The 12,780-nt window shown below is 43.7% G+C and overlaps 1 protein-coding gene across 1 annotated transcript in view; it reads left to right on the top strand.

Annotated features, from left to right (window-relative positions):
* The window catches only part of pou2f3 (POU class 2 homeobox 3), a 258,269-nt gene extending 249,453 nt beyond the window's left edge, over positions 1-8,816 (top strand). Inside the window, exons 12-13 of the mRNA XM_034177477.1 lie at positions 1,325-1,430; positions 8,485-8,816. Of these exons, the coding sequence (XP_034033368.1) occupies positions 1,325-1,430; positions 8,485-8,527 (149 nt within the window). The 3' untranslated portion in view covers positions 8,528-8,816. The remainder of the gene's footprint in view (positions 1-1,324; positions 1,431-8,484) is intronic.
* The last annotated feature ends 3,964 nt before the right edge of the window (positions 8,817-12,780 follow it).

Genomic DNA, 12,780 nt, shown 5'->3' with positions numbered 1-12,780 from the left:
TAAATCCAAATCCAAAGCCACCCAGAAGAGCGCTCCGGGTACCGGCAGTGTGAAGAAACCTCGCTGTTACAGAACACCGGCACTGTGGCGCTCCGCCGCTACCAGAAATCCACCGAGCTGCTGATCCGCAAGCTGCCCTTCCAGCACCTGGTGAGAGAAATCGCTCAGGACTTCAAGACCGACCTCCACTTTCAGAGCTCCACTGTGACGCTCTGCAGGAGGCCGGTGAGGCACCTGGTCGGCAGCTTGTGGATCAGCAGCTCGGTAGATTTCTGGTAGCGGTGGATCTCTCTCAGCCCCACGGTGCCAGGCCTGTAATGGTGAGGCTTCTTCACACCGCCGGTAGCCGGAGCGCTCTTCTGGGCGGCTTTGGCTTTGGATTTACGGGCAGTCAACTTTGTTACGTCATTAAATTCCCTATCCGGTACAACATCCACTGAACCAACTGTTACACATCGATCACAATAAACAGCTTTATTTCGAGGGTTTAAAGCCTCGTAATAAACTTTCATTCTCTCTATTTTCTTTCACGCGCCAGCCGCGTAGTAAATAAATGATGGAGACGGAGCATTGTCATTATCTATCAAAGTACCCACGTTTCCTGAAAGCAACATCATGTGAGGACTGATTGCTCTCCTGTCACTCACAATTCCACGCCCCTCTCAATCGAAGCCACGCCCTCCCACGCCAGAACGGGGCCAAAAGTTTGAAACTGAAAAAGTAAGATCTGAAAGTGAAAAAAAAGATCTGAAGGTGGAAAAAAAGAAACACGAATGAAAAAATATTATTTGATCAAAAAAATTAGAGCTGAATCAAAAATTTAATTAAGCTGAAAAATATATATATTTTACACTTATTTTTATTTTGATAATACTTTTTAAATGATTATAAAATTCAAGAACAAAAATTGAATTTTCATTTTCAAAATTTATTTTTTCAATCTTTTTTATTTTCAGATTACAAAACTTTAATTTTCAGTTTCAAAATTTATTTTTTCAATCTTTTTTTATTTTCAGATTACAAAACTTTTGGCCTTGATTTAGCTCCATACCTGCTGGGCAACAGTGCTAGTTAACCCAGACCTCAACTGATCAATTTTTGGAAACTGGTTTTATGATCTGCATTTTAGGTTTGCCAAATTTTACACCGGATGCCCATCCTGACACAACGTTGCTGATTGACCCAGGCTCTGGACTGGCACTCTGATGACATATGCTTGTGCACCCAGTGTGGCTGAGTTGCTGTGTAATACCTGTAATACTGTGTAATGTTGTGTCTCATCGGTGTGTGTCTATGTTTTACATGTTAAATATTTTCTTTCCAGTTTCATCCAGCTCTTCTCCAAACAGTGCCAGCCGTGGAGCCTCTCCCAACAGTGTGTCGGCCTCTCTGAGCTCTCATGTTAACCCGACCTCCTACAGCAGCCCAGGGTGAGACCTGTCCCCATGCTGTTGTAATTTCCCCCGGTTCTTTATGTAACTTACTGCCCCTTACAAAGAACCACATCCATATATTCCTCACTTTGAATTTATTGAATGTAATGTTGAAAACCAGGCCTGGGTCCTCACAGACAACCACCATTTTGTGAAGGACCCAGAAGATGCCTCACACAGCAATTTTATACAATGTGGGCGTGACAGTGGGTGTGGTTTAGTCCTCACAGATGGGGGAGCCCTCCCTGTATCTAAAACTTGCACATGCGTGATGGAAGTGAAACTTAGACTTCCAATCAAATAACAAAGGCTAATACTTGATCACTAACATAAAATAAGGAATTAGCACAGATATGATCTAGCAACTCCCCCTCTTGACATGGGTCTATCATGTCATCATCATCATCAATTCATCAATTTTATTTATATAGCACCAAATCACAACAAACAGTTGCCCCAAGGCGCTTTATATTGTAAGGCAAGGCCATACAATAATTATGTAAAACCCCAACGGTCAAAACGACCCCCTGTGAGCAAGCACTTGGCTACAGTGGGAAGGAAAAACTCCCTTTTAACAGGAAGAAACCTCCAGCAGAACCAGGCTCAGGGAGGGGCAGTCTTCTGCTGGGACTGGTTGGGGCTGAGGGAGAGAACCAGGAAAAAGACATGCTGTGGAAGAGAGCAGAGATCGATCTCTAATGATTAAATGCAGAGTGATGCATACAGAGCAAAAAGAGAAAGAAACAGTGCATCATGGGAACCCCCCAGCAGTCTACGTCTATAGCAGCATAACTAAGGGATGGTTCAGGGTCACCTGATCCAGCTCTAACTATAAGCTTTAGCAAAAAGGAAAGTTTTAAGCCTAATCTTAAAAGTAGAGAGGGTGTCTGTCTCCCTGATCTGAATTGGGAGCTGGTTCCACAGGAGAGGAGCCTGAAAGCTGAAGGCTCTGCCTCCCATTCTACTCTTACAAACCCTAGGAACTACAAGTAAGCCTGCAGTCTGAGAGCGAAGCGCTCTATTGGGGTGATATGGTACTATGAGGTCCCTAAGATAAGATGGGACCTGATTATTCAAAACCTTATAAGTAAGAAGAAGAATTTTAAATTCTATTCTAGAATTAACAGGAAGCCAATGAAGAGAGGCCAATATGGGTGAGATATGCTCTCTCCTTCTAGTCCCCGTCAGTACTCTAGCTGCAGCATTTTGAATTAACTGAAGGCTTTTCAGGGAACTTTTAGGACAACCTGATAATAATGAATTACAATAGTCCAGCCTAGAGGAAATAAATGCATGAATTAGTTTTTCAGCATCACCCTGAGACAAGACCTTTCTGATTTTAGAGATATTGCGTAAATGCAAAAAGCAGTCCTACATATTTGTTTAATATGCGCTTTGAATGACATATCCTGATCAAAAATGACTCCAAGATTTCTCACAGTATTACTAGAGGTCAGGGTAATGCCATCCAGAGTAAGGATCTGGTTAGACACCATGTTTGTAAGATTTGTGGGGCCAAGTACAATAACTTCAGTTTTATCTGAGTTTAAAAGCAGGAAATTAGAGGTCATCCATGTCTTTATGTCTGTAAGACAATCCTGCAGTTTAGCTAATTGGTGTGTGTCCTCTGGCTTCATGGATAGATAAAGCTGGGTATCATCTGCGTAACAATGAAAATTTAAGCAATACCGTCTAATAATACTGCCTAAGGGAAGCATGTATAAAGTGAATAAAATTGGTCCTAGCACAGAACCTTGTGGAACTCCATAATTAACTTTAGTCTGTGAAGAAGATTCCCCATTTACATGAACAAATTGTAATCTATTAGATAAATATGATTCAAACCACCGCAGCACAGTGCCTTTAATACCTATGGCATGCTCTAATCTCTGTAATAAAATTTTATGGTCAACAGTATCAAAAGCAGCACTGAGGTCTAACAGAACAAGCACAGAGATGAGTCCACTCTCTGAGGCCATAAGAAGATCATTTGTAACCTTCACTAATGCTGTTTCTGTACTATGATGAATTCTAAAACCTGACTGAAACTCTTCAAATAGACCATTCCTCTGCAGATTGTTGGGAAAGTGTAAGTACACGGACCCACAACAGGGGGCGCAAATGAACGGACAATGGAATAGGTCAAATAACAACACTTTACTGTTGCGAACGTGCACAACAAACACAACAGATCACACAATAGATCGAAGGTCAAATTACAAGGTGTCGTGTGGGCAGGCTCGAGGATAGGAGACGCCTGTCCAAAGCGGAACCGGAACCACACGATTTCCTCCGCCACCAGACCCCAGGAATACTGGAGCCGCCAAGTCCCGAACTCCCAGGTGGCCACTGCCTCCGCGTGTCGGACCTGGTACTGCTGGCGAGGAACAAAAACACAGTTAAACGTGGGTGCGTCTGCACCCAGCAATCTGCACGGCAGGGAAGCTACCTCCACCTCTCGTTGGAGAAAAAGTCTGTTATCATTCACAAAATCACAAAAAGGCTTTCAATCAAGCTGTCAGGCTGAGGATATTACCTTTCAGGTAGAACGATATCTCGGCGATGAGGTGGAGATGCCGTCTTGCTGATATACCATTGTGGATATGATGATTGATGACAGCTGTCTTCGGTGATAAGCAACAGCTGTCACCCCGGCTGCTCCTGTGAGGTGGCAGCGCCCTCTGGTGCCTGGAGCCCGCACTCCAGGCAGGACGCCCTCTGGTGGTGGTGGGCCAGCAGTACCTCCTCTTCAGCGGCCCACACAACACAGATGATCAGTTAGCTGTTTTACATCTACCCTTTCAAGAATTTTTGAGAGAAAAGGAAGGTTGGAGATTGGCCTATAATTAGCTAAGATAGCTGGGTCAAGTGATGGCTTTTTAAGTAATGGTTTAATTACTGCCACCTTAAAAGCCTGTGGTATATAGCCAACTAACAAAGATAGATTGATCATATTTAAGATCGAAGCATTAAATAATGGTAGGGCTTCCTTGAGCAGCCTGGTAGGAATGGGGTCTAATAGACATGTTGATGGTTTGGATGAAGTAACTAATGAAAATAACTCAGACAGAACAATCAGAGAGAAAGAGTCTAACCAAATACCGGCATCACTGAAAGCAGCCAAAGATAACGATACGTCTTTGGGATGGTTATGAGTAATTTTTTCTCTAATAGTTAAAATTTTATTAGCAAAGAAAGTCATGAAGTCATTACTAGTTAAAGTTAAAGGAATACTCAGCTCAATAGAGCTCTGACTCTTTGTCAGCCTGGCTACAGTGCTGAAAAGAAACCTGGGGTTGTTCTTATTTTCTTCAATTAGTGATGAGTAGTAAGATGTCCTAGCTTTACGGAGGGCTTTTTTTATAGAGCAACAGACTCTTTTTCCAGGCTAAGTGAAGATCTTCTAAATTAGTGAGACGCCATTTCCTCTCCAACTTACGGGTTATCTGCTTTAAGCTGCGAGTTTGTGAGTTATACCACGGAGTCAGGCACTTCTGATTTAAAGCTCTCTTTTTCAGAGGAGCTACAGCATCCAAAGTTGTCTTCAATGAGGATGTAAAACTATTGACGAGATACTCTATCTCACTTACAGAGTTTAGGTAGCTACTCTGCACTGTGTTGGTATATGGCATTAGAGAACATAAAGAAGGAATCATATCCTTAAACCTAGTTACAGCGCTTTCTGAAAGACTTCTAGTGTAATGAAACTTATTCCCCACTGCTGGGTAGTCCATCAGAGTAAATGTAAATGTTATTAAGAAATGATCAGACAGAAGGGAGTTTTCAGGGAATACTGTTAAGTCTTCAATTTCCATACCATAAGTCAGAACAAGATCTAAGATATGATTAAAGTGGTGGGTGGTGGTGTGTGGGCCGCCAGAAGAGGAGGTACTGCTGGCCCACCACCAGAGGGCGCCCTGTCTGGAGTGCGGGCTCCAGGCACCAGAGGGCGCAGCCGCCTCACAGGAGCAGCCAGGGTGACAGCTGTCACGCATCACCTGCAACAGCTGTTACCAATCACCTGATCAGCAGGGGTACATCAGCAGGACGACGTCTCCACCTCTTTGCCGAGATATCGCTCTACCTGGAAGGTAACGTTCTCAGCTGACTGTGTGATCTTTCGACAGTAACCTTTTGTGACTTTTGTGCATCGTATAGCAGACTCTTTTTCCAACGAGAGGTGGAGGTAGTTTTCCTGCCGTGTGGATTGCTGGGTGCAAACGCGCCCACATTTAATTGTTTTTTTGTTCCTCGCCAGCAGTACCAGGTCCGACACGCGGAGGCAGTGGCCACCTGGGAGTTCGGGACTTGGCGGCTCCAGTATTCCCGGGGTCTGGTGGCGGAGGAAATCGTGTGGTTCCGGTTCTACTTTGGACAGACGTCTTCTATCTTCGAGCCTGCCCACACGACACCTTTTGTGATTTGGCTTTTTGTCTATTGTTGTAATCTGTTGTGTTTGTTGTGCCCATTCACAACAGTAAAGTGTTGTTATTTGACTTCCTCCATTGTCCGTTCATTTGCGCCCCCTGTTGTGGGTCCGTGTACCTACACTTTCCCAACAGGTGGCACTTTTACATTTTGAGCAAAGCCAGTTGAGTCTAATAATAGATTAAATACAGTGTTGAGGCTGTCATTCTCAGCATCTGTGTGGATGTTAAAATCGCCCACTATAATTATCTTATCTGAGCTAAGCACTAAGTCAGACAAAAGGTCTGGGTTTTTGATTAATTAATAAGCTGAAATGGAAGATTGCTGCTAATCCTCCACCCCGGCCCGTGCTACGAGCATTCTGGCAGTTAGTGTGACTCGGGGGTGTTGACTCATTTAAACTAACATATTCATCCTGCTGTAACCAGGTTTCTGTAAGGCAGAATAAATCAATATGTTGATCAATAGTTATATCATTTACTAACAGGGACTTAGAAGAGAGAGACCTAATGTTTAATAGACCACATTTAACTGTTTTAGTCTGTGGTGCAGTTGAAGGTGCTATATTATTTTTTCTTTTTTAATTTTTATGCTTAAATAGATTTTTGCTGGTTATTGGTGGTCTGGGAGCAGGCACCGTCTCTACGGGGATGGGGTAATGAGGGGATAGCAGGGGGAAAGAAGTTGCAGAGAGGTGTGTAAGACTACAACTCTGCTTCCTGGTCCCAACCCTGGATAGTCACGGTTTGGAGGATTTAAGAAAATTGGCCAGATTTCTAGAAATGAGAGCTGCTCCATCCAAAGTGGGATGGATGCCGTCTCTCCTAACAAGACCAGGTTTTCCCCAGAAGCTTTGCCAATTATCTATGAAGCCCACCTCATTTTTTGGACACCACTCAGACAGCCAGCAATTCAAGGAGAACATGCGGCTAAACATGTCACTCCCGGTCCGATTGGGGAGGGGCCCAGAGAAAACTACAGAGTCCGACATTGTTTTTGCAAAGTTACACACCAATTCAATGTTAATTTTAGTGACCTCCGATTGGCGTAACCGGGTGTCATTACTGCCGACGTGAATTACAATCTTACCAAATTTACGCTTAGCCTTAGCCAGCAGTTTCAAATTTCCTTCAATGTCGCCTGCTCTGACCCTCGGAAGACAATTGACTATGGTTGCTGGTGTCGCTAACTTCACATTTCTCAAAACAGAGTCGCCAATAACCAGAGTTTGATCCTCGGCGGGTGTGTCGCCGAGTGGGGAAAAACGGTTAGAAATGTGAACGGGTTGGCGGTGTACACGGGGCTTCTGTTTAGAACTACGCTTCCTCCTCACAGTCACCCAGTCGGCCTGCTTTCCCGGCTGCTCGGGATCTGCCAGAGGGAAACTAACGGCGGCTAAGCTACCTTGGTCCGCACCGACTACAGGGGCCTGGCTAGCTGTAGAATTTTCCACGGTGCGGAGCCGAGTCTCCAATTCGCCCAGCCTGGCCTCCAAAGCTACGAATAAGCTACACTTATTACAAGTACCATTACTGCTAAAGGAGGCCGAGGAATAACTAAACATTTCACACCCAGAGCAGAAAAGTGCGGGAGAGACAGGAGAAGCCGCCATGCTAAACTGGCTAAGAGCTAGTAGCTACGCTAAGCTAGCGGATTCCTAAAAACACACAGTGAATAATGTGTAAATAATTTAGAGGTGATTCAGCAGAGGGAGTGCTTTAGTTAAGGCACGTGAAGATTACACTGGGAAACAAATCGTTATCTAGTTAACTAGATCAATCTAACTGCGCAGATTAAACAGCTAACAGATACAGCAAAACACCACTGTGCTCCGGAACAGGAAGTGATACAATACCGCAGTGAGAGCCAACCACCAGTAGAGGCAAGCAAGAAAGTCAACAAGGAAATGCCCTTCATATATATCAGTTATATCAGTAATCAGTAATAATTTCATTAATGGTGTCAGTTGAAATAGAGTAACAATGTCAACATTATCAGTTATATCAGTAATAATGCTGTTATGGGTGGAGGATTGCCTCCATTGTAAAGATCACACCGGAAAGTGCCAAAAACAGTTTTTAGTGACTCTTCCAGGTCAAAGGTCAGTACCCAGGAGATCAGTCAGTTGAAGGTGACAGTGTCCATGGATTGGCAGGAGAAATGTCAGAGGGACAGACAAAAGTTCAAAAACATGAGAAGCAATCTAGTGGAGCAAGTGACCAAATTCAGCAAGCAAAAATCGAAACACAATGTGGGAAATAAAGGTTGGCAGCGAGAAGTAACACGAGAACACAATGGAAGAAATGATGATCATTATTGGTATCAGTTATAATGAAGTAACATATCAGCAGTATATTGATATACTCAGTCCAAACTTGGACCAGTCTCTCCACTTCTCTCAGGACATCAGAAGAGCCAGCAGCTCCTGACTGCTGACAGCATCATTTCTTCGGTTCACCTCATTCACGTGGTGATTACCTGGACTTTACTTACATACTTTACATACTTTACTCACCCAGCACTATGCTGTGATTGACAGCTTTTTGGTCAGTGTGTAGCTCCTTATGATTGAGGATGTTGCTGATATGGTGTGATTTTACAGCAGATCATGGTGTGTTCTCAGGTCCTGGTACCGTGCGTGGAGTCCTGCTGCCTATCATCACTGACAAACCAATCAACCATTCAGGGGTGCTGTCTGAGGAAGACATGAAGGCAACGCAACACACTGAGACTCCACCCCTTTGTGCAACTGGTGCATCAGATTTAGATTGACAGCCTTCAAAAGCCTGACATGATGCTAACATGCAGACACCATACAAAGTGCATTTCTGTGGTTGCCCAACTCGATCAGTAAGTGAGAGTGACTCTAGTGCTCACAGTGTCAACTGCAACCTGGCGTGATGCTGTCATAGCACTGCAGCAGTGATGTCACCATCCCGTTTTAATTAACTTATCTGTCCCCATGGTATAGTGGCGCTTCAGCAGTACCGTCTCTGTCCTGTCTAAATTAGCATATCTGTGCCAATGGTATTGCGACACTGCAGCAGTGACATCTCTATCCTGTCTAAATTAACTTATCTGTCCCCTTGGTAGCAGTACCGTCTCCGTCCCGTCTAAATGAACCTTTCTGTGCCAATGGCATCACGACTTTGCAGCAGTGACATCTCTATCCCATCTAAATTCACGTATCTGTCTTGATGGTATGGTGTCCAGTGGTGGGCACAGTTCCGCTAATCCACTAATTATTGAAGATAATGTTTTCATTATTGGATTAGCTTTTCACATAACTTTGAAAACCATCATCGGACCAGTTATCTTCCAATAAATTTTGGTCCAATAATTTTTAAATCACTAATATTTTTGCAGGTTAAGTAAATAAAGCTTTAACAGATAAAACCATTTGTTAAATCTGATATCAAGGAATTTAGTGCTTACCCGTTTTGTATCAGATAAACAGCTCTGTTGTCTGGAAACAGAAAAGAGCTGGTTTAAGGAGAAACCACTCTGTTTTCTGCAGTCAGAGGCAAAAAGGTCATAAGATAATTCCTCCTGACACCATACCAATTTACTGGCAAGATCACCCAAGTCATCCAGAGGCATACAGTTTTAACTTATGGTTAAATTTTAACCAAACTAATTTCAGACATGTTATTTAAATTAATGTCACTTCTGAAGTTTTATAGCGTGAAAATATCAGCTATATGTTTTAGTTTTAAAGTACTGCACTAATTTCGAAGGTTTTAGTGTGGACGTGCTCTGCCCAGTGCATTATGGGTGCAGTCACGACAGGAGAAATGCATTTGAGATGCTCTGATCAGGCTCCACACGGCCAACAGCATTAAAATCTTTGCATATTGTGCCTAAAACTCTCATGAATATATTATCTGGGTTTATAGACATTCTTACTTGATATTGTTTGTTTTAAATGTCAGAAGAAGCTCAGGTTGCTTTTCCAATATTTTCCTGTTTGCTCTACGGTCTCTACTGCCATCTACTGGCCAGTAGTGTTCATGGCAATATTCACCCTAAGTCTTGAGATATCCCATAAATTATAATTCTTTGCGCAACTGAGAGTTGTTGCAGCCTCTTACTGCAGCTAAAGAAATAAAAGTATACATTTTGGTTGTATAATGTTCATTTACAATTGTCGTTGTGGATTTTTTTGTGAAAAAAACAGGTACACAAAGGACTATGGGTAAGGGGCTGAGCATCTGGGTGCCAGTAGATGGCAGTGTTCTATGCTTTTTGACCCTGGTTACCTCAGATGGTTTTCAAATCACAACTTGACTTAGTTGACTTTTGCAAATGGCTTATTTTTTTTTTTTACATATAAATAAAATGGCATATTGTATAAAAGCACATTTAAATACCAACACACACGTCACATCACATTAATGTGTTGGTTTTTACATAGAATGAATGAGTCAACCAATCAGTGTTAGTGGAGGCTCATTTACCCATAATCCCTTTCACATCTGTCTGTGTTTGTCACAAAACTTCAGAATTAGTACATTATTTAAAATTAAAAGCTATGTGTTATATTTTAACTTTGTACAAATGACAGAATTGACATTAAGGGAGTTATTCTATCCGTATTCATTTTATTTATAAATCACAAACCATAAGTCAGCACTGCTTTATTTTCCAAGACCTCCGCCTCACAGCGACACTGTTATTGAGTAGAGAGTTGAGCTTTGTTGATCCTCTCATCTGCTTCACTGCTACAAAATATGTAGTCAACAGGAGCTTCCAGCAGGGGGCAGGATGCTCAAAGACAGAACTGCTGACTCATTGTTTGGGTCTGTTTGTCGCGTTTGATACTACCAAAAGCGATCGTGGTGTTAAAACTCAAAATCAACTTGTTAGAAGTTGCAAGTGTACCGGAGACAATACTGAAAGTAATCAGTTAGCTGTAGCTTCTGATAAATTTTTAGGTTGTTTATCGGTTTAACTTTATAAAAGATAACTTTTCAATTAGCTGAGTATCTGTTATCGAAACTAACTTTTGGTGAGCTGTGACCACCACTGATACCAGCGCTGCAGCTGTGATGCCTCCGTTCTGTCTAAATTAACATGTCTGTCCCCATGGTATGGTGGCGCTGCTGCTCTGACGTCTCTGTCCTGTCTAAATTAGCGTATCTGTGCCAATGCCATCGTGACGCTGCAGCAGTACTGTCTCCCTCCCATCTAAATTAACGTATCTGTCCCGATGGTCTGGCGGCACTGCAGGAGTGACGTCTCCGTCCCATCTACATTAAGGTATCTGTCCCCATGGTCTGGCGGCACTGCAGGAGTGACATCTCCGTCCCGTCTACATTAAGGTATCTGTCCCCATGGTATGGCGGTGTTGCAGGAGTGACGTCTCCGTCTTGTCAAAATTAATGTATCTGTGCCAATGGCATCGCTACTCTGCAGCAGTACTGTCTCTGTCCAATTTGAATTAACGTATCTGTCCCCATGGCATGGCAGTGCTGTAGCAATGATGTCTCCATCCTGTCTAAATTAACAAATCTGTCCCCATGGCATGGCAGTGCTGTAGCAATGATGTCTCCATCCTGTCTAAATTAACAAATCTGTCCCCATGGTATGGTGGTGCTGCAACAGTGATGTGTCTGTCCTGTCTAAATTAGCAGATCTGTGCCAGTGGCATTGCGATACTGCAGCAGTACCATCTCCGCCCCATCTAAATCATCTGCCCTTATCTTTCTCCATGGTGATGCTGTAGTAGTGACATCTCCATTTCGTCTAAATTACCTTATCTGTCCCCATGGTATGGTGGCGCTGCAGCAGTGATGTGTCTGTCCTGTCTAAATTAGCATATCTGTGCCAATGGCATCGCGATGTTGCAGCAGTGACGTCTCCGTCCCATCTAAATTAACGTATCTCTGCCAATGGCATCGTGACTTTGCAGCAGTGACGTCTCTGTCCCGTCTAAATTAACGTAACTGTCCCCAAGGTATGGCGGCGTTGCAGCAGTGATGTCCCTGTGCTGTCTAATTTAACGTATCTGTGCCAATGACATCACGACTTTGCAGCAGTGACGTCTCCATCTTGTCTAAATTAACTTATCTGTCCCCATGGTATAATGGAGGTGCTGCAGTACCATCTCTGTGCCATCTAAACTAGTGTATCAGTCCCCATGGTATAATGGCGGTGCTGCAGTACCGTCTCTGTGCCATCTAAACTAGTGTATCAGTCCCCATGGTATAATGGCGGTGCTGCAGTACCGTCTCTGTGCCATCTAAACTAGTGTATCAGTCCCCATGGTATAGTGGTGCTGCTGCAGTACCGTCTCTGTGCCATCTAAACTAGTGTATCAGTCCCCATGGTATAATGGCCGTGCTGCAGTACCGTCTCTGTGCCATCTAAACTAGTGTATCAGTCCCCATGGTATAGTGGTGCTGCTGCAGTACCGTCTCTGTGCCATCTAAACTAGTGTATCAGTCCCCATGGTATAATGGCGGTGCTGCAGTACCGTCTCTGTGCCATCTAAACTAGTGTATCAGTCCCCATGGTATAATGGCGGTGCTGCAGTACCGTCTCTGTGCCATCTAAACTAGTGTATCAGTCCCCATGGTATAATGGCGGTGCTGCAGTACCGTCTCTGTGCCATCTAAACTAGTGTATCAGTCCCCATGGTATAATGGTGGTGCTGCAGTACCGTCTCTGTGCCATCTAAACTAGTGTATCAGTCCCCATGGTATAGTGGTACTGCTGCAGTACCGTCTCTGTGCCATCTAAACTAGTGTATGAGTCCCCATGGTATAATGGCGGTGCTGCAGTACCGTCTCTGTGCCATCTAAACTAGTGTATCAGTCCCCATGGTATAATGGCGGTGCTGCAGTACCGTCTCTGTGCCATCTAAACTAGTGTATCAGTCCCCATTGTATAATGGCGGTGCTGCAGTACCGTCTCTGTG

The sequence above is a fragment of the Thalassophryne amazonica genome, chromosome 9 (assembly GCF_902500255.1).
Source record: "Thalassophryne amazonica chromosome 9, fThaAma1.1, whole genome shotgun sequence".
NCBI classification, from domain to species: domain Eukaryota; kingdom Metazoa; phylum Chordata; class Actinopteri; order Batrachoidiformes; family Batrachoididae; genus Thalassophryne; species Thalassophryne amazonica.
This window is presented reverse-complemented; position numbering and strand designations above follow the sequence as displayed.